The sequence below is a fragment of the Fukomys damarensis genome, unplaced genomic scaffold (assembly GCF_012274545.1).
Source record: "Fukomys damarensis isolate Sample0158 unplaced genomic scaffold, DMR_v1.0_HiC HiC_scaffold_16, whole genome shotgun sequence".
Taxonomy (NCBI): domain Eukaryota; kingdom Metazoa; phylum Chordata; class Mammalia; order Rodentia; family Bathyergidae; genus Fukomys; species Fukomys damarensis.
The window spans coordinates 61536735-61563822 of NW_022900928.1; the positions used below are offsets into that span (position 1 = coordinate 61536735).

A 27088-nucleotide genomic window follows, 5' to 3' on the forward strand; every position below is an offset into this window, starting at 1 on the left:
CGCGGCCTTGCGAGCTGTGCCCCGGCTGCACTGCACCGGTCGCGCGGGTCCCCAACGGTCTCAGGCCCTGCGGAGAGCGGCGCTCAGCACCTTGATGACGTCCCTATCCTGGTTTCCGCGTCCCGCGGCGGGTGGGGGTGGCACTGGCCCCCGGGCCGTGCACTTGGGAGGAGCGGGGATGGCCTTGCCTTTAAAATTCTCAGCCTTCGCTCTGGCCCGCGTACCCTTAGACCAGTTAATTCGCATCACGCGACCCTTCTGAGGGAGTTGTGTTTGAGCTGGAAAGAACCCTTAGCGATAGATAAGGGGCCTAACACCTCACGCATTTGGGGCCTGGTGCTGCATTCACCCCAAAATTGCCCCCAGGTTTGTATTACTGTTTCCAGAAGAGTTGTGACTTTAGTTTGTAAATGGTGGAGATAAGGGCACAGAGGCGTAGAGCAAGTAAGTCACAGCTTGCTCGCGGCAGATCTGTCATTGAAAGTCACACGTGTTACACGAGGACACCACTGTACCTACATGTGAGGTATTAGAATCACAGGAAGTATGTTTAAAATACACACTCCTGGGCACTCTCCCTGAGTTACTGACAGAATCTCAGGCCAATTCGAGGAATTTATGTTGCACAAGCTCTCTGCTGATCTTTATGGTGTGTGGATGAACCTTTGGGTACTGTTGAGCACAAGGACTTGAGAAGACACCAGGTACACTCTGGCATCAAATTCTAATCCTTTCAGCAATTTGTAGCTTCTCTTCAGAAATGAGCCAGAGGCGTGTATTTTAATTGAGTAGAAACATTTAGATGCAAATTGTCCTATCTCTGATTACCTGTTACCTTGCCAGGTTCAAGCCTCTGCCATCCTGTCAGGACCAGTCAGGTGTCAGCATCACCCTTTGTCTCTGGCGACCTGTCAGTTGCTTTTCTCCTGCTATCCTTCACAGCAGGTCCCTGAATCACAATGGTTCATGTTGGCTCTGGAGGAATTATTTGCAGAGCAGTTTCACCAGTGGAGGGAGGGCTGGCAGCTTTCTGGAAGAATCGCCACAAATAATGAGTGTCCCTTGGCTTTAAGCAGCAGTCAGTGTAAAATGGATCTCCTTGCTGTTATTCATGACATTTATGAACACAAATCTGTCTTTAAATCTTGGCTCTTAGTGGAAGAAGGCCAATAAGCCTGACAGTTCTGTTTAGTGTTTTATTATTAATCTCATTTGTGCTGCCTCCCTTAGGAATTTGGCCCCCAATGGCTGATGATCAAGAGAAAGACTTGCAGAAATTTCTTAAAAATGTGGATGAAATCAGTAAGTACCAGTAAATCATAAACAAATTGAGTTCTCCTTTGGAGAGATGGGGTGGCTAAAGGGAAATAATAAAGTTAGTTCCTGAGTTGTCTGACAGGTTTATGGCTCTTAAGGAAAAAAACGTAATTGAAACTAAAGAAAAAGGATATTGAGAAGTAAGCTGCAGCCTCAAGGCAATATTTTTTGGCTGTTAATTGATATCATAGAAGCTGTTAACATTCTGATTGGTATTCAGGCTGACAGCTTTCCTCCATATTTCTCCCCTTTCCAGTCAAAAGGACCATAGCCAGTGAGCCTAGCCATTGCCTTTTAGGGAGGTCCGTCAAGAATCCCATTGATCAGCCTGTGTCCTTTCTGTTTTAGAGTAGAGTCATTTCTTTTTTTGAACTATAGAGGAAAAATCAAATTGCTTTCCTCCAACGTCTATTAAATTAGACGGATTTCTTAGGATTACTATTTTCTCTCTGTCTCTCTCTCCACAAGAAGACTCATCCCCAGCTCAGACAGGTGGGACCTTGGAGCATGTACTCTGATCCCACACGTCACATTCAAGAGATTCCAAACCAGTCAGACCCTGTTCAGACTTCAGGGAGCTTGTCTGAAGCTAGAATCAAACAAACAAGCAAATTAGCCTTAGGTAGCAAATAGAAATATGTTAACATGCTGTTTACAGTACACTGTACAGGTACACATTTTTTAAAAGTTTGGGTAACCTCACATTGATACATACTGGTGAGTTCTTTTGTTTCTTGTGAGTCTGTCTTCTGCTCATCCCTCAATAGTGCTCTGAGTCCTGGCCATGGCCTACAGCTCACATGGCTCTTCGTGTGATTTGAGCCACCACCTGTTCACACAGGGGCCATGCTAATCTGCTCTGCATAGTTTCAATTTTTTAGCATGTGTGCTGCTGAAGTAAGCACATAGCCACCACCTATTTCCTAGTTGCTCCCACATCTTAATTGCAACCCGGGCTTCTTTTCAGAACCTCAGCCTCTTCTGCCAACTGCCATATCCTCCGAATCCTACAGATACTTCAAGCTCCATGTGTCCAACATCGAGTCATCACCTCTTTCCCCCTTCCTCCCTCCCCTCTCCAAATGGAACCTGCCTCTCCTGCCATCCCCTTCTGGTGTCAGTGGGTGGCACCACCATCCACAAATCTACCAGTTTTACCTAACTTCTCCCACCTCTTCACTCTGCATCCAATCAGCTTCAAGTTTGGCCTCTGCCCAGCTCCATCCTCTCCAACTCTCCCTTTGTTCTGGTTCCTCTCAACAGAATTTCAACAACCCTTAATTGTTGTTTTTGCCACCAGGCATATACTCCCCACTGAGTAATGTATCTAAAATGCAGATCTGGCCCAGACACTTCTCTGCTTGGATTCCTTCTCAGTCACAATAAATCCCAAGCTCTCCCCACATGACTTTGGTCTCACTTCTCTCACCTCACACTTGAAGAGCAGGAAACTGCTGTGGTTGCCACACAAACCTCGCATTTTATACCTTGCACTTGCTCTTTGTTATTCCCTCTGCTTCTCCTTCTTTATGTGTCTTATTCAGACTTCAGGTTTACTCAAATATCAATTAAACCAGCACTGTCCAGTGGAACATGCTGTAATGATGGAAATGATCTGCACTGTTCGGTGGACACATGTGGCTACTGACCATTTAAATTGTGGTCAGTGTGACTGAGGAACTGAATTTCCACTTTTCATGTTTTTACTAATTTAAATTTATATGGCCCCATGTATATGAATTCTCTACATTCATTCCTTAGGTTCTTGTGATAGTTCTAGGCACTGTGGAGTATAATAAAAGAAGAATTATAGTTCTGTAGGGGAAACAGATGCTAAATAATTTCAAAGTTATATGTGGCTAAAAGCAAAATTTAAAAGTACAGGAGACTCTAACCCAGTTTAGGGAGTTGTATTAGCCTGCTAGGGCAGTTATAGCAAAACACCATAGGTTGGGAAGCTTAAGCAGCAGGAATGTATTTTATCACTGTTCTGGGAACTAGAACTTAAAGGATAAAATGTTGGTAGGGTTGATTTCATATGAGGCCTCTGTCCTTGGCTTGTAGAAGGCCACCTGTTGTGTGGTCATCTCTCTAGATGCTTTCATAAGAGAACTAGTTATACTGGATCAGAGCCTTACGCACATGATCTCATTTCATTACCTCTTTAAAGGACTGTCTGCAAGTCTCCAAATAAGGGACTCGGGTCTTGACATTTTATTTATTTATTTATTTATTGCAAGAAGCACAATTCAGTCTATATCACGAGTCAAATAAGATTTCCCTGAAGAGGGCTGAGGATTTATCTCAGTGGTTCTGGTGCCTGCCTCACAAGCTCAGGGGCCTTAGTTCGATCCCCAGTACCAAAAAAAAAAAAAAAAAAAAAAAAAAAAAAAAAAATTTCCCTGAAGAAGTGAAAATTTAAGCAAAATCTGAAGAGTGAGAAGGAATTTGCCACTGAGGAGAAGGCTGAGGGGGGTTCCAGATGGGAAGAAAAGAAGGGGAAAAAGCTGGAGTTACAGCAAGAGAGTGGTACCTTTTAGAAAGAAGGAACGGGGCCAGGGAGATTTAGCTCAGTGGTTCTGCTGCCTGCCTTGCAAATACAAGGACTTGAGTTTGATCCCCGTTACCAAAAAAAAAAAAAAGGGAATGAAAAGCTCCATATGGCTGGATAGGAGAGAGCAAGGAGAAAAGGATCCCATCTGAACGAGGGGAGGCCAGACCAAGGAAGGCCTTGGAAGCCACTGTAGGGAATTTGTGAGAGAGCTTTGGAAATTGTCACATTTACTCAGAGCAGGGATATGTTCAGATTTATGCTATAGAGAAGTGCCTTTAGCTATGATTGGAATGAAGTCTGCATCAGGAAGGAAAGGGGTGCCCAGAGAGCAGAGAGAAAGCTGTTATAGTGCTGCAGGAAGGGTAGGGACTGGCTGCGCTTTGAATCATGGCAGTGGGAATGGACACAGGGAACAGATTTGAGATGTGTTTGGAAGTCATCTTTGACCAACTTTAGTGTTTGAAGCTGTAAGGACAGAGGGAAAACGAAGACTCAGGATGAGTCCTAAGAGCTGAGTGGACATTTGCAGCCAGAACAGACTTAGTGGAAGAAAAGATGGATATGTTAGGTTTGCTGAGTTATGACATTCTAAGGAAGATGTTCACAGGACCTTAATTTTGCAGAGTCTGAGCTCAGGAGAAGCACACCTGAACTTGAAGACCCAGAAAAGCTGAAACCTAAAAAAATGGAAAAATAACTTACTAGGCCAACAGTATCTAAAAGAAAGTAGAAATTGAGTATTACTATAAGACAAAAAGACTGTAAAGCTAAGGCCATAATTTCCAGCTTTATTCAGATTTAACTGACAAATAAAATTGTATATATATTTTGGCATGCAGTGTGATGTTTAGATTATGTATACATTGTAAAGTGATTAAACCAACCTAATTAACCTATCCATCAGTTCTCATACTACTTTTTTTGTATTGAGAACATTTAAGATCTACTCTCAGCAATTTTCAAGTAAATAATACATTATTATTAGCTAGTCCCATACTGTACAATAAACGTGCAGAACTTATTTCTCCTATTTGAGTGAAACTGTATATTTTTGTGACCAACATGTTCCTATCCTCAACCCCAAGCCTCCGGTAACTGCCATTTTACATTGCTTCAAGGAGTTTTTGAGTGAGATCATACAGAACTTGCCTTTCTGTACCTGGCTTATTTCACTTAGCATAGTGTTCTCTAGGTTCATTCATGTTGTTGCAAATGACAAAATTTTTCTTTTCTTTTTTTTTTTTTAGGGTAAATTCCATTGTGAGTACAGATGTCTCTTTGACATACTGACTTCTTTTCCTCTGGATGTGTACTCAGAAATGAATTTGCTAGATTATGTGCTAGTTCTGTTTTTAATTTCTGATGTCAGGGAAGACTTCACTTACCAATCCCAAAATAAATCTGTCATGCGGGGGATTTAGCTCAGCGGTTTGGTGGCCTGCCTTGCAAGAGCAAGGACCCGAGTTCAATCCCCGGTACCAAAAAAAAAAAAAAACAACCAAAATCTTTCAAAATTATGTGAGCCTATCATGGATAAAATTATAAAATTTAATTGAAAGAAATTCCAGTGGTCAAAACTGGAAAAATTTGAGCTACAAATTAAATAATGTACTATGATATTATAGCACAAAGTATAGGGGCCAGGGATTTAACTCAGTGATTCCACCGCCTGCCTCACAAATGCAAGGTCCTGAGTTCAGTCCCCAGTACCAAAAATAATAGATAAATAATATAGTATGAAGTATAAAATAAATATCCATGAGTCCATCCTGATAAAAATAAATGATTGAAGTCCTGGCCTGGTGGTGCATGCCTGTCATCTCAGCACTCAGAAGGGTTAGGGAGGAGGATAGCTCTGAATTTGAGGACAGCCTGGACATAGTATATTCAAGACCAACCTAAACTACATGGAAAACCCTCTCCAAAAAAAAAATAAAATAAAATAACAAAAATAACAGAATAAATGAATAAGTAAATGAATATTCAGAGGAAGTCCAAATAATTTATATAGGTGGTGCTCCTTCCAGGGAGGGATCATAACCCTCAAACCTTTTAATAAGAGATACATTTAGTGGCTTGCTTCCAAAGAATACAGAATGATAAGGGAGGGGAGAAAAATGACGTTTGAATAAAAAAAGCTGACAAATACAATCTTAGACAAATAACTAAGGTTAACATTGTGATGTCACATTGGTAGCATGTACCCTTGATATTATGTAGTGCAATCTTCCTCTCTGAATTCTGTGACATCAGTCTAACCATGAGAAATATATAGGATAAACCCAAATTGAAGGACAGTCTATAAAATGCCTGACCACTATGCCTCAAAACTGTCAAGGTCATAAAAAACAAGTTAAGAAATTGTCACAGCCCAGAGAAGCCTAAGGAGGTGTGACTAAATGTAATGTGTTATCCTTGATGACATGCTGCAGCTAAAAAAGGATGTTAAAGAGCAACTAATGCAATGAGAATTATGAGTTTAGTTCATAAAAATTTTAATTAAAACACATAAAAGAACATCTGAATGAAGGTATATTTTTTCATGGCTGGGAAGACTCATTTGGTAAAGATATACATTCTCAAATTATTTTATACAGTCAGTACAATTCACATTAAAATCCCAAAAGTGACTTGTACTAAAATTTAGTAAGTTGATTTCAGAATTCACATGGAAGAGCAAAGGACCAAGAATAACCAAGAAAACTGCAGGAAAAAGTAGTGGGACAATTCTTACTCACTGTTCAAGACTTACTACAAAAGCTATAGTAACTAGTGCATGCAGGTGTTGGTGCTGCAAAAGACAAGGCAGAAAAGAATGGGGAGCCTGGAAGAGATTTCATAAGTAACAGGAATGAACAGGCACATCATTAGGAAGGCAAGGTTCCTCAACAGATGAAGCTACTGTTCTGTCGAATCAGCTGTAGGAGGATTAATTACATTAGTGAAACAAATGAAATGTTAAGACTTTAGAAGCCACTATATGAAATGTACTTATAAACTTGACAGCAGAATAGGCATAATCATAAGGAAAATATTGGTGTATTTACCATATTAAAAATTTCTTCAGTGGAAGTTTCCATAAAAACAAGTGATGAGACAGACTGTACCCATGGAGAAGTTTACAAATACATGAAAATGTTTCAGATTATATAAAGAAATCATATAAAACAATACAAAAGGGACCAGTGACCCTACCCAAGGATAGAAGAATGCACTTCATAGAAGAGTGAGAAACCCAAATGCTTTTGTAGTCAATAAGCACTCAAAACTGTAGCCACTCAGGTAAAAGAAAGAATTAAAAAGGATATGCATAGGAAAGGAAGAAATCAAAATATCCTTATTCACAGATGACATGATCCTCTACAAAATGGACCCAAACAATTCCACCAAAAGACTACTAGAACTAATATCCAAATTCATCAATGTAGCAGGATACAAATTCAATACACAAAAATTAGTATCATTATATACCAATAATGAACTCCCTGAAAGAAATCACAAAAACACTATCATTCTCAGTTGCATCAAGAAAAATTAAATACTCAGAAATTAATCTAACCAAGGAAGTGAAAGACCTGTACAATGAAAACTCCCATATTCTGAAAGAAGCGGTCAATGAGAACAACAGAAAAATCCCATGTTCCTGGAAGAATTAATATTGGCAAAATGGTCAGGCTACTAAAATGTGTATAGATTTAATCAAAATACTAACAGCATCCCTCACTGAACTAGAAAACACTGTCCTAAGATTTACATGGAACCAGAAGAGACCAAGTAGAGCAAAAGCAATCCTGCACAAGTAAAACAAAGCAGGAAGGGTCACAATCCTAGATTTGAGCATATACTAGAAAAAAAAAGTATGGCACTGGCACAAAAACAGACAGCTGGATGAATGAAACAATAGAATATGAATAAACAACCCCAGGGACATTCAGACAATTGATCTCTGACAAAGGGGCCAAAAACATACATAGGAGGAAAGATACCCTCTTTAGTAAGTGTTGCTGGGAAAACTAGTTACATGCATGTGGAAGACTGAGTCTTGACCTATATCACTACACACCAAAATAAAGTAAAAATGAATCAAAGAAATATTAAAACAGAAAACAATCTACTGGATGGTAAAATTCTTGAAGTCATAGGTATAGGAAAGGACTTCTAAGCATTCCCAGTTGCACAAGAAATAGCATCAAGAATGAACAAATGAGATTGTATGAAACTTCTGCGCAGCAAAAGAAACAGTGACTAAGATGGCAAGACAACCTACAGAATGGGAAAATTTTTTTGCAAGCTACTCCTCTGACAAGATCTAATACCTAGAATCTACAAAGAACTAAAAAAACAACAACAACAACAAAAAACAACCAGAGCCCCCCAAATAAAAGACCCAGTAAAAATGGAGCAACTGAAATGAATAAACATTTTTCAGAAGTACAGATGGCCAATAAATACATGAATAAATGCTCAGCATCTCTGGCCTTCAGGGAAATGCAAATTAAAACAGCATTGAGATTCTATCTTACTCCAGAAAGAATAGTTATCATCCAAAAACCCAACAGTAACAAATTCTGGTGATGCTGTGGGGTAGACACCCTTATTATTGGTGGGAGTGCAAACTAGTACAGCCACTGTGGAAATCAGTATGGAGATTCTTCAAAAACTAAAACTAGAAATTCCATTCAACTAGCTATTCCCCTTTCTTGGTATCTTTCCAAAAGGGTTAAAGATATTCTGACACAGCGATACATGTACACCCATGTTTACAGCAGCACAACTCATAGTATCTAAAGCTTAGAAGTGGCCTATGTAACCATCAGCAGATTAATTGAAAAAGAAAATTAGTTATTTATATATAATGTACTACTCCTCTGACATAATGAAGGAAAAATTTTGAGTCATTTGTAACAAAATGGGTGCACCTTAAAACCATAATGTTTAGTGAAATAAATCAGACACACAGGCTTAAATACTGCATAATTTCTTTTATAGGAAAAGCCCAAAGTATGAATAATTTTTAAAAATAAAAAATAAAAGCTAGATCATAGGAAACAGGAAGTCAGATCTTTCTGCAGATGGGAAGGATGTGCAGAGACAGAGGTGTGGGGACAAAGGGGAATGGAAGGAAAAAATTAGAAATTTAGTAGTTTTGAAGGAGAATGGATGAGTTGAGAAACATTTAAAGCATATAAATACATTTAGATAGGAGCTGGGCAGATGGGAGACATTGAAAATATGTCAGGATGAGATATTTGATAGACACTGTAGAGTTCTCAATTGTGTAAAACACAGTGGTGGGATCCTGAGCACAGGATGAACAATTAACCTCATACAAGAGGAGCAGAACTTTTTTCCTTGGGTAGGAAGACAGATGGACATTGTAGGACAGTTTTGTAGGTTTGATAGTAGGAAGCTGAAACAATTCCTTTCTGATGTCGTTTCTTTCCTGACTGAATGAATAAATGTTCAAGATCTCTGGTCATCAGAGAAATGCACTTAGATTGCAGAAAATGTGAAAGTCTTTGGGAGAATAATAGGGTGCCATACCTAAGATGCCATGACACAGATCGTTGGGCCTCACTAAACATCCAGTTGAGTTGGCGCCAATTCCCCAAGGCATTTATGTGTCTTTCTCTGCCAGTACTCAGCATTCCTAATAAAGGCTGAGAGAGAAGGATGGGAAGATTCATTTGGAGTTGGACAAATTTGGAGGTGAACAGATTCATCTGTTAGTTGGGGGAAAGGACGGATGGTTAGCAAGGCAGCTGAGTATTGGGCAGGGTGGCCTCCAACTGACAAAGCAAGTTCTCTAATCTGGGTAAGCAGTACAGTCAAGAGAGGAAGAGGTGGTAAAGAGCCATTGCTTTGTGATTTCAGAACTGCTTGTACTTATTTGCATGTTTGTCTCCAGCACAAGATCATAAGCTCTTTTAAAAAAAGATTTTTTGAATTCATTTTTTATCAATAGCCTTCAGGATAAATATCTAACTCTTAATAAACTCTACATAAATTATAGTTGAATAATGGCTTAAAACTCTTTCTTTAAAGCCCAGTGTTAAATTCTTCTGTAGCTTTTTCCAGACAAAACAAATCCTATGTTTAATTGTCTCATGTTGGTTCTAATTGCTCTGTTTCACTTTTAACTGGCTTGTTCTCTTACTCTGAGATCTTCCCCATTAATTTTCTGCAGCATCCTTTCTAATGAATGGAATCTTTTCTTTTGAAGACTTTTTTTGATTCATATCTGATTTCTCCTCTAGCCACTTTAATTCAGGAGCTGAATTCTGATGACCCAATTATACAACAGAAAGCTGTACAACAGACAGAAGAGAGACTGATGCTGATGGAGGAAGCTCGAGAGGAGGATGAGTGCAGGACAACCTTGAACAAGACCATGATAAGCCCTCCTCAAGCTGCTGTAAAAACTTCCTTTTCCTTTACAGAGTTATATAAGTAGAGACATCACAAAGACTTACTTTGAGGCAATAATTTAATCTCAAAATGTCTAGTAAAGTTGTAAAATGGTCATTTGTTTCTCAGATTCACTAAATCTATCTTTCATAAGGAAGTATAAACTCTGATTTTCCCCACATTGGTCTTTCTGGGTCATCTTTAAATAGTGCCATGGCTTTGGTTAAATGAAAGTTCATTCTGTCTTCCTCCTAAGCTTGTGTGCCATAGTTAAACCATACTGTTAAGGAAATATGTTCTACTAATTCTATTGCCAACACATACAGCTACAGCTGGGGTCCCTTCTCTAGGGCAGCCTCAGTTCTGCAGAATCAGCCACATTGTGCCCACAATCAGATCTCCTAATGCAACAGCAGGCCTCTGAATTTTGGACTTTTCAGTGTTGGGGTTTAGAATAAATGACTCAACTTCTCATTTCTAACTGATTTGTCTTTTTAGTATACATATATGTTCAACAGAGAGTGGTTTTTGAAATTTGTTTCTTTGTTTTTTATGATTACCTCTGTGTTGCAGAATTCAGATGAAATAAACCCAGGTAAGGAAAGCATCTCTCTTCCCAGTGTCTATTTTTTACTTAAGACCAGGTTTTATTGATTGTGATTTCCAGATTCTTAAATTATAGCCTCAGGACTTATAAACAACTTGTGAACAAAAACCCTGTGATCACCCATTTCTAATACTAGTGATCAGAGGAGACTGCATTTAGAGGCTTTTTTCTACAGTGGTACCTCAGTTTACAAGCACTTTTGTTTGTGAACAATTTGGTTTGCAAACAGAAATGTTTGGCTAAATTGGTTTTTTGTTTGTGGACTCTTCATCGGGTGACAGACATGACCATGCCATCATTCTTGGCAAGACCATGAACGTAGTCATCTTTGCCATAATCCTGGAACAAACAAAGTTCATGAACAAAGGCACTGCAGTACTTTGTCCTGGTCAATATTCTATAAACTGAATTCTGTTATTCTGTATTATCCAAGTTACTCTTAGCTACTCAGGGGATCTAGATGTTTCCTCTGTTGCTCAGCTTAGAGACTCATTATGCTAAATGGAACAAAAAAAGTCTCTCTTCAAAGAAAACCTCTTTTAAAAGACATAATTCAAATTTGAAGCCTAATCATAGCCATCATGTATAATAATACATTACACAGATTCCATTTAATGTCAAATTAAGAAAATGTCATTGTGGTTGCCTCAGATGTGTGTATGCGTGCGTGTGTGTGTGTGCCTCCATGTATATGCATGAGAAGTGTGGCTGTAAAGTTCTAAAGTATCTTTCTTCTGCATTTGAGCTAAAGCACTGATTACAGTATTTGGATTTTTCTTCCTAATATTTGATATTACTCTGCTGTCAGAGGTCTTCATGGCATCTGTGGAGAACGATGCAAAGGAGCGAGCCGAGAGAAGACGGGAAAACAAAGTCTTAGCAGATGGTAACTGTTTGTCCTTACTTTTCAGTAGCTGAGATGCTTGGGGCTGGAAGAGCACTGAGAGCCTGTGTGTCAATGTTTGAGGACACCAGGTGGTAGTCTCATGATGGGCCTGTGGCAGTGGGACCTTTCCAGGCAGATATCATCAGTGCTCTGTTCTCTGCTTCTCTCGAAATGAGCAGTCAGACTCCTAAAGCATATGGGTGGGCTTAGTAGGTCAGAATCCTGCACACTGCTTAGGAATTATGGTGAGATGGGAGCGAGGCTCCACTGGTGAGCCTGAGGCATCAGTGAGGAAGTCAGAAAAATAAAAAAGAGAAACAAAATAAAAGAAAGGCACATTCTGTGTATGTGGGGAGTAAGATACATGCATCAAAAGAATACTTGCAGTATTATTTCTTAATATCCAGAAGTATGTATTGCAGATGTGAATGATTCTACCCATACTCATTAGAAAATTATATGACCTTCCTTTCTGTTTTGTTTTTTTTCTAGACAGACACCATTTAATAAATAATCCATTATTTCACAATGGAACTCTTTCCAAGATAATCATTCTCTTAAAAGGAATATATTAACACTATAGAATGAAAATCATATATAATTTTTATATTAGTTACTCAAGCATAAATACATATTCAGAAATAATTATTGCATAAGGGAGTTCTGCTCTTATATTTAAATCCTTTCTTAATAAGGATGAAAAACTCCAGAGCTTTGCTACACCCTCTCTCATCATTTAGGTCTCCCAGTATGGTCCTCTGTAGACCTTGCTGGTATCTAAATGAATGTTTATTTATCAAAACTATGAATATTAAAATTAGAGTTTTTAATCTCACTGATAAAACTGAAGAAGGCTCTTAATTAATGTAACATTATTTTCCCTGCTCTTGCTGATAACTGCACAGATTCATGCATCCTTGGATCTAAAGAATTTCTGTCTTTTTCATGGATGTGTAACCTTAGTCTCTGTAGCAAGCTTGAAATGATTCAGCAGCCTGATGTATAGTCACTTTTTTTGAAAAAGTACTTAAAATGCTTAGGCTGGATTTGGAGAAGGAAAAAAAGAAGAAAGAAAGAAACTGGTCCTGAAATATCTGCAGAGAAATGAGTGACAAATGCCTTTTGGGTCTGTGGCAGCTAGGACCTTCAGAGTAGTTGGAAAATCAAGGGGCTACAGTTTGGAAGGTTTTTTTTTGCTCTGTGGTGAGAACTTATCTGTATGACTTTTATTCTCATAGCCCTAAAAGAAAATGGGAACAAAGCCTTTGCCAAGGGCAACTATGAGATGGCCATCCTGCACTACAGCGAGGGCTTGGACAAGATGAAGGATATGAAAGTTCTGTATACCAACCGAGCCCAGGTCAGTGAGCCATATGTGTCCACGGGGTTTTCCCAGGGAACAACTGCCTCTAAACTTGTGAAAACAAAAACAAGATGAGGTGGTACCACTGGTGGGTTGGTAAATATTTTCCTACTGGCTCATTTTGGGTAGAAGGGGAACTGATTTGTGTATAGCATGCACCTGTTCCCATGATATAAAAACTCCTACCGTATTCTGATTCTAAGCTACCAGGGTGAAATCATGAAGGAAGATGTGGGAAGAACTGCATATGGTTAGCTCTCTTCATTATCTGAGTCAGCTGCAACACATCACTAATGGTGACCAGGTACTTTTCCATGTTTGTAAAGGAGAACACTTGGTGTGAAATGACCCATAAGCCCTTGGAATTCAGCCACCACTCAGTTTGTCCAGCTTCCTTTCTTGGTGAGAGTCTGCACTTGTAAAGGCTACTGTAGTAGTCACTTTCCTGTCGCTGGGATAGAATACCTGACATACTCAATTTAAAGGAGAAAACTTCATTTTAGTTCCCAGTTTCAGAGGTTTCAGTCCATGGCAAGCTGGCTCCATGGCAGAAAATTGTGATGGAAGAAAGCTTCTCATCTCTTGGCAGCTGAAAAGCAGAGAGACGAAAGAGCCAGAGAGGAAGGGACCAGGAATATACCCTTCCTAATTATGCTCCCAGTGACTGATTTCTTCCATCCAGCCCCCACCTCCTAACAGCCCATTCAGTTATGAATTCATCAGTGGATTAATCCACTGGTGCGGTTAGGGCCCCCATGATCTTACCACCTTCTAAAATATCTACTTTTGAACGCATAAGCCCTTTGGGGATATTTTTATCTAAATTATAACACTCTCCTTATACTTTCTTCTTCATTGTATCAGTATGATTAAGATCCTGTGATTAGAGTTAAATGAGTAGCTGATGAACCAATTTCTCAAAATGCTGAGTTTCTGAAAGCCCTTTCAGCTCAGTTTTATAGCATGGAGGGTTCTAGTTTCCCACAATGCCAGGCAAAAACCCATTACTCAGATGTTTATTAGCTGCTACTTAGTGGACGGACATGGCTGATAGTTCTTCATTGAAACAAGAATGTCACCTATGACCTTATCTTTGAAAAGCAGTTGCAGTTTTGTATGGTACCTGCTGTTCAGGCCTGAAGAACTGGCAGATTCATTGACATAATTATCTCATGGTGAGGATCTGTCAGCAGGACCTGTGTAAGATGAACTTGATGCTATGTCATTTACCAAAGGGAGAGGCTGCTGCACAGGCCCTGTCAGCCCCAATCTCTGTAACTCAAAGTTACATGTCTGGCTGCATATGCTGAAGGAGAGCATTGCAAGCAAGAGAGTCCAGAGAGTGACACTGATTTAATTATAAATTTAAGCACCATACATCCTCATTAGTTTAGAACTTTGAATGATTCCAACTAGAGTTTGGATTTTATTTGCCTACCCCATTTGTCAGAAAAATTTTCTATACGGAAGTAAATTAGTAAATAAGATGGCCAGAGATCAATTTAGCAGTGTGTATTTTATCACCCTAATGATATTTATAAATTAAACTTTTTAAGGGCAAAAACTACTGTTTGCTTTCCCTCTAATGCTCTGTTTGCAAGAGATGTTCAATAAATCCTTGTTATGTTATGTAACATTGAAGACATAATAACTTCATGTAAGGAATTAAATTTCTGCTGACAATTCAGAAGAATCATTTAGATGTAAGCAATTACTATAATAATTACATTTCATTCTTATTTATCACTAAATTTGGTCTATAATTTGGTGTCTAAAATAGTAGCTGTACCTACCATTGCTTGCTCCGTCTGGTTAATTTAGTGATTCAAAAGCAATAAAATTGAATTGCTTTTAGAATGTTATGTAATTCAAACTTCTATCTAACTCAGGCTTCCCATACTCTGACTCATCTAAATTAGTTACAGTTTTACTGTTCTCAATTTTAAGCAGCTCTTTGATTAGTTATGAAGAATCACATTAAGAATGAATGTGGATAAACATAAGTAAATGCAATGAAAAGCTTTGGGGAAGCAATTTCCCCCAGTTTTCCCAAAGAGAAAGCTTATTCTGAGACAAACAAATGCAAAATGTGCTGTCTGTGTTGAGTCATTTGAACCATTGACTATTTTTAAAATGCCTCCCCTGTTTGCATGCAGTGATAGAAAACACTTAATAAGGACCCTGCAAATTGAATGCTGCTTGTTGAAGGAAAAAAATCTACCCTTTCATCACTTTGTTTTTCCCCTGGAGTTAATGTTATGATCAATAGATTGCTGGTGTAATTTAGATAAATCTGGAGTTTAATTGCCATTTGGAAAAAATAGCTCTTCTGAAAACGTAGAAAAGCAAAAAAGAATATAGAAGTTACAGGGTGTTAAATACAAGCTTTGGAGAGGGAGGAGAAACAGAAAAATAAGAAGATTGTGTAGAGAAACAGTTGAAGCCCTTGCAGATATTTACAGGGTCTGTGTGTATCCTGAATCAGTGCCTCAAAATCCTGACTACAGTGGTCTAGAATGATGTTGACTTCTTCCGCATATCTTCTGACTTCCAGATGCAACACAGGACCCCAGAGGAATGGATGGTGCTTTATAAAACAGACATCTCAAAGCGTTGTCTTCTTCAATTAGTATGGAGCCTAAGTTAATAAAAGCATCACCTCTCAGCTCCCTTACTACAGTGGCACAGAATTGCACAGCAGAAATGCATGAGCTCGCTATTGCTTGCTCCCTCCTCATTTTGGTTGAGTGCTTATTTTCCTCATGAGTTACAACACTGACCCCATAATTGGCTTTTCCAAATATTTCATCTTAATGTTACAAATGTCAAGTGCCTGGTGCCCTTTTGATGATGGACAAGCGTATGTGTGGTGTTGGCTCTATTACCGGTGACTGATGGAACCCTGGAGAAACCACTTATCCTCCTGGTACTTGGTTTTCCTTTCTTACATGACGTGATCATTGTTGCTTCTTTGGAAACTTTAAAATCTTGGTAAGAATTTATTGGCCACTTATTGTGGCCAGTAATTAATAAGAAGGTTGCAGCAGCTATTGTGCTTATCTTTAAACAGTCTTTTATTTTTTGTGCTGGAAGCTTTTGCTAAACAACTAAATGCTCAAATCCATTTAGTTTATGTGGAGTCCTGTTGTTATTTAGATCTAAACTGTCCCGCAAAAGTCTCGTATTTGGAGGTGGAGCTTTTGGGAGATGACTGGGTCATAGAGACATTGTACTCATCAGTGGATTAATTCATCGATGAGTTGATGGCTGAATGCACTGTTAGGAGATGGGACCTTGGCTGAAGGAGGTGGGTCATTGAGGGTATGACCGGGAAGGTTGTGTTCTTGTTCCAACTCCTTCTTTCTCTCTCCCTGCTAACTGGTTATCATGGGGTGAGCAGCTTTCCTCTGCCGTGCCCTTCCTTCATGCTGTTTCTGCCTTGGAGTTGGCCAGCCATGTACTGAACAATCTAAAACTGTGAGCCAAAATAAACGTTCCCCTCTTTCAGTTGCAGATATCAGGTATTTTGTCCCAGTGATGAGAGAGTGACTAATAACCCCCAAATTCCAAGTTGATTTTTGATTTTTCAAGATTTTTCCCAGTTACAGAGGATTCCAAAAGAGTACCCAGCCGTTTGGTACTAAGGGCTCATGGTGATGGCCTCTTGAATGTCAGTCTGTTTCCTGTATTTCTTTCTTTCTGCTGGGATTATGAGGACAGAGCAGAACTTTTTCTTCATCTATTTTTGGTAACATTATTGAGACATAATTTATACACCATACAATTCACCCACTTAAAGGGTATAATTACTGGGTTTTAGTATAATCACAAAGTTATGCAAATCACAATCAATTCTGAACATTTCATGATCCCAGAAGAAACTCTATATCTGTCTTACTCACTTTGTAGTCACTGATACACAGTTTCTGACAACAGCATCTAAAAGGAGGAGAGATTTATTCTGGTTCAACATTCCAGTAATCTCAGTCCTTACACTGTCAACTGGCTCCAACGCAGGAAAGGATGACTCATGGAATGGCAGATAGAAGACAGAGGACATCAAGGAAAGAGCCAGGAAAGGAGATACACCCTTCCATGTCACACCCACTCTGACCTCCCTCTTCCAATCAAACCTCACTTCTAACAGCAAGTCAAGTATAAACTCCCATAATCCAGTCACCTTGCCAAAGCCCTGCCTAGGAGCTCCTGAAGCTCTTGGGGAACAGCTAGATATAAATAATAGTAATACTCTTTAGCTGTCACCCTCCAAATTTTCCATTTCCCCACCCTCACTCCCAGACCTAGACAACCACTAATCTACTTTCTGCCCCTATATAGTTGCCTATTCTGAACATTTCATATAAATTGAATTATATAATAGTTATCCTTTGTTTCTGATTTCTTTCATTTGGCATAATGTTTTCAAAGTTTACCCACATCACAGTATATATCAGTACTTCATTTCCTTCTATTGCTGAACAATTTTTCATTATATAGGCATACCATATTTTAGTTATCTGTCCGTTGTGGACATTTGGCTTGTTTCTATTTTTGGCTATTACAAATAGTTCTGCTATGAGCATTCATATATAAATTTTTGTGTGGATATGTGGTTACCGTCTTCTTGGTATACACCTAGAGGCAGAATTGCTAGCTCATATGGCAACTCTATATTTTAACTTTGGAGGTACTGTCTGACTATCTTCCAAAGTGCCTGCCCCATTTTACATTCCTCCTGGCTATTCCAGCCTTTCCATATCCTTTCCAGCACTTGTTGTCATCTACTTTTATTTATTTATTTATTTATTTATTTTTGTACCGGGGATCAAACTTGGGTCCTTGTGCTTGAGAGGCAGGCGGCAGAACCACTGAGCTAAATCCCTGGCCCTGTCATCTACTTTTTTGATTCCCTTTGTCATCTTGTGCCCTTTTGGAACATTCACAGCAGGTTAGGCTCAATAGGTAAACTCTTCTTTTGTAGGTGTGATTGTTGTGCTTTGTTTTTCCTGCCTCTCTTTGTTTGCCCTCCTCTGTGGCCTGGGGTTGGCCTGTGTGGGCTGATGCTTTGGCTTCCTGGCTCTCTAAGCTTCCCTTTGGGTTCAGCCAGTGAGATCAGAAGAAAGGTGAACAGCAAGATTGAGATGTTTATTCTCCTGGCTTTCAGTTCTAGTGAAGGATTTAGCTCACGTGAGGCAGCTCTTTCACATAGCTACCATCTCCCACTTTCTTCTTTGCTCCTCTTTGTACCTCTTCAGTTTTAGCCATGGTGATGTTAGCCTTAGGATTCTGACATCCCTCATCTGTTCCCAAGCCTGGTCCTCCTCACCTTATAAGTAGTTCCTTTGCCATATTCTCTCCAACTTGCCATGTGAGTGTGACATCTGTGTGCTGCTGGCACCCTGCCTGATCCAGGCTGCAGCCAGTGACTCCTTTTCCCCATTCTGCTGTTTGACTATTTTCTGTACTGTCTGAAGACTGCTTGGTGCAGAATTGTGTCTGAGTGTCAGCTCTTTGTGTCGTTACAGGCTTATATAAAACTTGGGGAGTACCAGAAGGCCCTGGTGGATTGTGAATGGGCACTGAAGGTATGAAAATATTTCCTTTTGCACATGATAGTATCGTGCTTCCTTCTCTACATGTCTCAGTCCTGAAATGAATAGAAGCAAGTTGTCAGTGTATCACAGTAGGAAAGGGTACAGGCTCTGCACACAGAGCCTCAGTTTCTTCCCCTATAAAATGGGATGGAATAGAATTGTTGTGGGAGTCGTGATAATGCACATAAGGTACCTAGTCCATGATAATAAGCATTCCAGAGAAGCTCTGCTAATTGTTTTTTCAAGGTTTTATATTGCAATAGATTGTTTTTTTCTACTGTGTTAACAGATGATTGCTCCATGCCATAGTAGAAATGTTCCCATCTCTAGAGCCTGCAACGGGAGCCTGTTTTTACAGTGTTGTCATTCTTCCTCATCAGTTTGTGCTTTCCTCCTCCATCTCTAGCAATTTGGAAATGTACTGTAACATCCTCTATAGGAGGATATATATTTATAGAAGGATTTATAGAGGGATTTTCTATTTATAGACGGATAATCAGAATCAGAGAAAAATAATTCCTATTGTCCAACATCAGTAAGGTCTCGGCACTATAACCTGCATGGTTTTCTCTCCAAAATCTGCCAAAGTAGATTATCAGAGGTGCATGTTCATTTTCACAGTAGGGAATGTTCATTTTCACATTGCCATGATTATTTGTTGGTTATTTTGGATGACTGAATAGCTAACTCTTACTCCATATTCCTCTGTGTTACTTTGTTGCAGGGGCCTTTAAATAACTCAGACTAGCACTTCACATGCTTCACTGAAGTGCTGCTAACAGCATAAGAGAATGAACATGATCCTTGCAAGGGTCTAGAAAGAAGAGACGTGAAATTCCTCTTATGACGTATGATTTATCTTAAAAGTCCCTGTGAATTTGATATGACACTCTGTAAAGCTTGTATTTTTGCTTTAATATAGCACTATTGTTTTAAACAACTTAACAATCAAGAGAAATTGAGGTGCCAGGACAATGTGCTAGGTGTATTCTGTGGCTTTAATTTCTGGAACAGCAACCCAGCCTCAGCTAATGAGCTCAGTGTGAATCAAGAGCACCTTCTCACAGCGGCAGGGGCCACATCTGCTTGCATAGTCACCTTTGCTTATGGTAGTTTGTAAAACATAAGAGATCCTCCCAAAAGGGACATCTAGAGTATATCATCTCCTTATTCTTTGGAAGATACAGCCCGATTGTACTAGGGAGGTCTTTAAGTTATGACAGTTGCCCAAAGCTGATGACAGTGTCAAGTCTTCACATCTCTAGATCACCTAACTTACTTCATCAACTTATTGGATCATGATTTCTCTGTCATTATTCTGTAATACGAGAGAGGCAAGGATAATTTGTTTGATTGTTTCAACAGTGACAGCAAAAACCACATTTGTTTCCTGCTCACAACATCCTTGTTGGTTCTATTCAGTACCACTATGTTTCCTATTTTGGGAGCAAGGAAGCCAGGCCTTTGATATAATTAAGTAACTTACACAGGATCACAGAGCTAATGTTGGTTTTACTATTCACCTGTGCTCTTAACAATGGCCTTTCCCTTGAAACCTTTAACTTCATAATCCCTGGGTACAGACCTCATCCTTGTTTGTGGAAGAAACAATGTGTCCTTGAAGGCCCTCCAAGAGCATCTGTTCTGACCTTCAAGGACCAGACTGAGGAAGCAGACCATCCTTGTGCTGACTAGGATAATTCACTGGCCTGTCCCCAAATGTTAACCAAAGCACCATGTAACAGTGAAACCAAGGCAAAGCAGGCCCAATGGAGCTGACATTAAAAACTCTTGACAATCAACAGCCATTCTTGTTAAATGCCCAGCAAGGCTGTCAGCTAAAGAGGTTTGAGTAAACACTTGGAGGAATGGGGAAAATTGCACAAGGAATTCTAAAAACAAGTGACATTCAGTTCTATGATGAAGCCATAAATTCAAAGAAAAAGTTTTGCTTTCTTTAAAATCCTTTAAAATATCAGTAGTGAATGTTACAGACACTCCATAATTAATAATAATAGTACTTTCATGCCACTTTATTATTTTTGACACTTTTGAGTTGTTAGAGACAAGCCTATGTGATGGTATCTCAAGACTGATGTTCCTTGTCAAGGAAAGTAAGGTAGAGAAGCTGTTTTCAATTAGGATCAGAATCATTTCTTTCTTGGTAGAATGCTTGCTGTGCATTGAAATAAATCTTGGTCTGAAAGCAGGATTCATTTAAGAGGAGATCTTACTGAAGAGTGACACATGCTCAAAGGAGAATGGACCAGCAGTGAGAAAATCCATTAATGGCCTTTTATATCTGTGTGGAGGAAGGTGAAGTCATAGCTACACACACTTCACGATGATGTAGTAGGCCATGGCTGCAGCCTTAAGTGTGTAACTTGGGTGGGCATTTGGCTATACTCAACTGACCTGTTGGAGTTTCCTCTTTTCTCTGTGACCATTTCCTTTCTGCTTCCTCTGTTTCATCTTTGGGGAATTGTCCAGGCTTGAGAACCTGTTCACCTCATCTCTGCAAATGCCTCTCACACCTTCTTCCCTAGACTCCCCCTTCCCCTGGCTCCAGAGCTGCATTTCATGCCCCTCCCACAACCTTTCATCTAATTTTCGTGGCATCCTCTGAAACTCAGCATGTCTAGCAGCTGACTTTCCATCTTCTCCATTCCCTTCTCTCTCTGACTTCTTTTCTTTCTGTCAGTGCCACCCCATGTTTTCCAGGAATCCAAACCAGGGTTTGGACATCACGTCCTCTACCCTTATCACTTATATTTAGTTGGTGCTGGTCTTTTATTTTTTGCCACGGCTCTAGTGTCTGTACTTCTTTCCACTCCCACTGTCACCAGGACTTCAGACATCAGCCAAAGGTCCAAGGGATCGTCTGGTTTCCTCACTCGGCTCCCTGCCTTTTCCTCCTCTGGTTAGGTCTGCATGTGTTTCCTCACTTGCCTCCACACTGCTACTGATGAAACCGTTCTCTTGCCTGACATTCAGAGCCTCCATGTGGAGTAAGGTCCAGCTCCCCATTTCCAGCCCTATGTCCCCACCGTCAGGCAGCTATCCCTAATCCCACCTGGGCCATCAATGAAAGCCCCTGGACCCTCCAACCTGGGGACCTTGCTCAGCTCTTCCCCCTCTGCCCTCTCATCCCTGCTCCTATCACTCAGGATCTAGCTCAATCCCCGCACTTTGTATGCCCTCTTTTGGACTGCATCACTTTAGAGCAGACTTCTTCCTAGTCAACTTTTGCAGTAGCATTTCCTAAAATATCTACATATCCCTTTTTTCTGCAGGATATTTCTGAATGGGAGTTAGTATTATTTGAAGTGCTTGATTTCTGGAGTCAAATAATCAGATTTCAGGTTCCAGCTCTTCCACTTACTTACTGTTCATTTGATCTTGAGCCTCTCCAGTTCTACTTTCCTCATCTGTAAAAAATTGTACTTGCATTATTGAGTTGTCACAAGCTTTTTATGAGGTCATTCATATGAACCATCAAGTTCAGTGTCTAGCGCATGAAATGGACTGAACGATCATGTATTCTTATTATAATTACTACTACTACTGCTGCTACTACTACTCTTCACTTAACAGTGAATCAGGTAATAATGTACATGAAGATGTCCATCGAGATGTCCTGGCTAACATTCCACTTCTGGTGAGAAGCGGAGCAAGGGTTCACCCAGGACACATTAGACTTTTAAACTTGATCTCCTTAAGACTGCACTCTGCACAGTTAAGACTGACTTAAGACTGACCTGGCACAGTATCTTGCACCTAAAAGGAATTCCATAAAGGTTACTTAACCGGCTGTCTTACATTTTAATCAGTCTCTCTATGCCAAACCATTTCCCTCCGTCATAATAATTAGGCCCAGACAGCAGGTGCATGCTCCTTGTGTAAACAATGAATTCTGAGCCATGAGTTCCAATCCTGCCTTCTGAAAGGGACATAACTCCAGACCTTAAGTGATGTGAATGTAAGCTCACAGTCTGCATATTGTGGTTCATTTGAGAGCAGGCACTTCCTTGGCCCACCAAGATGTGCTGGTAACCTCAGTTGCTTCCTTGCCCAGAATGAGTTCACTCTCTTCTAATAAACCAGGATTTCTCAAATGTGGCTGCACAGTTACATCCCCTGGAGAGCTAAAAAATTATTTATTCCTAGGCCCCACCCAAGAGAATAACTGGTGTGGGGTCAGGATTTTATGAGCATCCTGGGTGATTCTAATGTTCATTCAATATTAAGAGCTCTTCTAAAGTAAGGGTTTATGGTTTGCTTCCTGAGTGAGTCTCATTAAATAGAACTGAAAACTGGCAGGCATCATTCATTTGATAGAGAGCTTACTGGAACATCCAGGCTTCTCCCAGGCATCATTTAGTTTGGTTACAGATGCACAGAAAAGTTTTAATTGTCAACTCTGGTAGCTGTCCTGAAAAACCAAAGCTCTGCCTCCACTCTGTTAGTGAGACAGATAGGGAAGTACCTAATGACTTCAAATCTTATGAAACATCTGATCAGTCATTCTCTTTTCTACAGTGTGATGAAAAATGTACAAAGGCATATTTCCACATGGGAAAAGCTCATCTGGCCCTGAAGAACTACAGTATGGTGAGTTCTTAAAGGAATGTCAGTGCATATTTGACCGCAGAGTATTGCTCTGGATTGTTCCAGAGGAGAACCATGGTCCTCCAGGTTGGTTTGATATGATTCCTGTCTTTAGTATTTTCCAACATAACTCTTAAGATGTGTCCACTAGTACAACCCTGCCAAATGTGAGAATTTCTCTTGCAGCATTTTCTACCAGTGCTTATGCAACTTCTGGAGAGAAAAGCCATAAAAAAAGAGAGAAAATTAAATTCACTTGCAATCTCATCACCCAAAAATAACAGCTCAAATACATGTGCTAAGATATTACATATTGCTAATAGCAGCTCTCTTGAGATATAATTCATATAGCATGCCTATTGTTACAGTTTACCTATTGTTATAGTTTCAGTCAGAAATGTCCCCCCAAAGACTTCATGTACTCATGAGAGGGGCTTTTGGAAGGTGATTGAATTATAGAGGCGCTATAGGTGACTTGCTGTTAGGAGGTGGAGCCTGGTTAAAGGTGGGTCATTGGGGGCATGACCTCAAAGGGTATATTTCCCTCTCTGAATTTTATTGATTTTCTCTCCCTCTGCTTCTTGGCTACCAAAACTTGAGCAGCTTTCCTCTGCCCAGGCCCTTCTACCATGCCATTACTGTTTAAGTGTACTGAACCTGGACTGAAACTTCTGAACTGTGGGTTAGAATAAACCTCTCCTCCTTTAAGTTGCAGATGCTGGGTATTTTGTCCCAGCAATGGGAAAAGTGACTAAACCACCTATGGAAAGTATACAATCTGTGGTTTTTAGTATATTCAGAGTTAGGCCACCATCACCACAGTCTTTCACAACCACTTCACTTTTCTCATCTACACCTCAACCTTAGGCAGCATTATCCTTTCCACCTCTACACATTTGCTTGTCCTGGATGTTTTAAACAAATAAAATCATATAATATGTCCTCTTTTATGACTGGTGTCTTTCACTTTAATGTTGGCGTGGTTCATCCAAGTCATGGTATATGTAAATTCTTCATTCCTTTTTATTGCCCAATAATATGCCATTGTAAGAGTGTACCATATTTTATTTATCCATTTATTAGCTGATGAACATTTGGGTTGTTCCCACTCTTTGACTGTTATGACTAAGGTGGCTGTGAACATTCATGTACAACTTTTTTCTTGGGTATATACTTAGGAGTAGAATTGCTAGGTTATATGATAACTCTATTATTAACCTTTTCAGGAACTGTCAAACTATTTTCCAAAGTGGCTACAGCTTTTTGAATTTTATATTTCTTTCAGCAGTATATGAGGGACCCATCTTTGCATCTTTTCTGATACCTGTACAGTAAGTTCCCAATTTACAGATGAGTTCTATTCTCACTAGTTGGATTTGCTCACAAGTCTGACAAAGTGACTCATACACTTTTGGTGTAAATGTACAATGTAAAGCATTTTAAAAAAACCATACCACATCAGCACTGTTGTCCTCTTGCTTCTGGACAACATGGGCTCTGGCTGAGCACTACACTACTGTGCACTATTGCACTGTACAGTGAGCACAGCAGCACCACTGTGACTGTGTCTGGCAGAAACATGAGCTACTTCTGTGATTTGTTTCCATCTACATAATGTGAGGTCGATTCATAACTATGAAAGTTTGCAGCTTGAATGTTTGTAAGTCTGGGACTTAGTGTATTATCTTTCTTTTTGATTATATTTATTCTAGTGAATGTCATCTCATTGTGGTGTTCATTTGTACTTCCCTAATGACTAACAATGTTGAGATATTTCATGTGCTTATTGGCCATTTGTACCTTCTTTGGAGCAATGTCTTTTCAGATCCTTTGATGTTTTTAAGTGAAGTTTTTTTTTTGTCCTTTTATAGTGAGTTGTAAGAATTTTTCATATATTCTGAATACAGATTTCTTATCAGATACATGATTTACAGATATTTTCTTCCATTATTTATGTTGTCTTTTTCACTCTTTTGATGGTATTCTTCATAGCACAAAAGTATTTCATTTTGATGAAGTCTGTTTTTTCCTTGGCTGCTTGAGCTTTTATTGTCTCCAAATGAAGATTTATACCTATTTTTTTCCTGAGAGTTTATGGCTGTAGCTCACACATTTAGATCTGTGGTCCATGTTGAATTAATCTTTATATGTGGTTTGAGGTAGGGATTCAGCTTCCTTCTTTTGCTTGTAGATACTCAGTTGTTCCAATCTCATTTAGTGAAGGGACTATCCTTTCTCCTTTTGAGTGATTTTAATCAGTTAATGGTAAATATATGATTTTCTTCATGGACTTTAAGTTGGGGTGATTATGGGACTGAGTCTACAGGGCTCTGGAAGCTTTTCAGAGGGTCTTGGCTCTTACTTTGAGTGATCTGTCAGCCATTAAAGGGTTTTTTAACAAAGATTAATATGATCTAACATATTTTAAAGGATTACTTTGACCTCTGTATGAGAATATATTTTGTAATGGCAAAATAAGAACACAAAACCAATTAGAAAAAAAAAAGATTGAAATAAATTATCCAAGCATTGATTGGCTTATGGTGGTGATGGATATAATAAGAAGTAATGAGATTCTGGGTATATATTGATGGTGTCGCCATCAGAAATTGCTGAAAAATTGGAGTTGGTGTTGAAGAGAAGTTAGCTTTGACATACATTTCTGTTCTGCAACAGTGCCCCTTTGTAAAATGTGACATTTTTTTCTTCTTTTCTTTTCTTTTTTTTGTTTTTTGTTTTGTTTTGTTTGTTTGTTTTGGTACTGGGGATTGAACTCAGGACCTTGCACCTTGAGAGGCAGATGTGATGCCACTGAGCTAAATACCTGGCCCTTTTTCTTCATTTCTTAATCTTTCTCCTAGATGGGCCTTGAACCTTCAAGATGTCTTTGAGCTGTTTGTGTTTTGTTTCCTTAGTTATTTTGCTTGACGACTGGTTGGATTACCCTCCAGGCGTTTCTTATATCCTTATGGGCAATGCTGCCTTACTCTAGAAATTTCCATGAATTGGAATCTTTCTTCTTCCAGAACCTTCTTATCTAAGTTTCTTCAAGTTTTCTAGCTGAGTCAGGGTGATCAGTGAGTGAATGGACTCCTGCAACTGTCTTGCAGGCTGTACATTTAACTAGGCAGTTCTTTTTCTTGTTCCTGAGTGTCTCCAGCTTTATTTATTTCCTCCTCCCTTTAAATATATCTGACAAATAGCCTCCTAGTACAAACATCATATCTAACTTTTGCATTTTCCTTATGATTATTCCTATCCCAGACAGACATGATCCCCCAAATTTGGGACTGGTTATATTTTTCATCACAGTCTGTATCTGGCAACATAAATTTTTAGAATGAGCTTTGAAATAGTACTTTTTGTCCCACAGAAGCAAAAAAGCCTAAACAAATTATCAGGTACACATCATTTTCTCCATGCCTATTGCCTTTGCCAAGAGCCGGAGGAAGCCAGGTGGAAAAATGAAGGAGCCAAGCCCTGTGATGCCCAGTGTTTTGTAATCATCCTTACCCCCTGCCGCTCTTCAAGGTCTTGCTTCTGTTTTCCAGTCCAGACAGTGTTATCAGAAGATCTCAGAAATAAACCCCAAGCTGCAGACACAGGTGAAAGGTGAGAATGTTCCTGCTAGTATCCTTTCTCTGAACTTGATTTCCCTTCATGCTCCTCCCTGTTGGATGTCTTCCTACCTTCTCTTCGTGGAACCACAAGGCAACACCTTTCCTTTCCTGTATGAGCCACCTGCTGTGTT

General features: G+C 39.5%; 1 protein-coding gene and 1 long non-coding RNA gene across 5 annotated transcripts in view; one reads left to right on the top strand and one right to left on the bottom strand.

Annotated features, from left to right (window-relative positions):
• Ttc12 (tetratricopeptide repeat domain 12) overlaps positions 1–27088 on the top strand; it is a 57077-nt gene that overhangs the window by 262 nt on the left and 29727 nt on the right. For 2 of the 4 annotated variants that reach the window (XM_010629464.3, XM_010629462.3), the window contains exons 2-9: positions 1231–1302; positions 10129–10286; positions 10853–10874; positions 11695–11772; positions 13011–13132; positions 18661–18720; positions 23269–23340; positions 26889–26949. In XM_010629464.3, the coding sequence (XP_010627766.1) occupies positions 1245–1302; positions 10129–10286; positions 10853–10874; positions 11695–11772; positions 13011–13132; positions 18661–18720; positions 23269–23340; positions 26889–26949 (631 nt within the window). In that variant the 5' untranslated portion in view covers positions 1231–1244. Of the gene's footprint in view, positions 1–8; positions 367–1230; positions 1303–10128; positions 10287–10852; positions 10875–11694; positions 11773–13010; positions 13133–18660; positions 18721–23268; positions 23341–26888; positions 26950–27088 lie in introns of those variants that run through there. The other 2 variants (XM_010629463.2, XM_010629465.3) reach the window with 2 other exon arrangements.
• Positions 20819–26921, bottom strand: LOC104865751. The gene is made up of 3 exons (XR_781261.3): positions 26851–26921; positions 22116–22157; positions 20819–21031 (listed from the first exon to the last, which is right to left on the bottom strand). It is a non-coding gene; the product is annotated as an uncharacterized LOC104865751 (long non-coding RNA).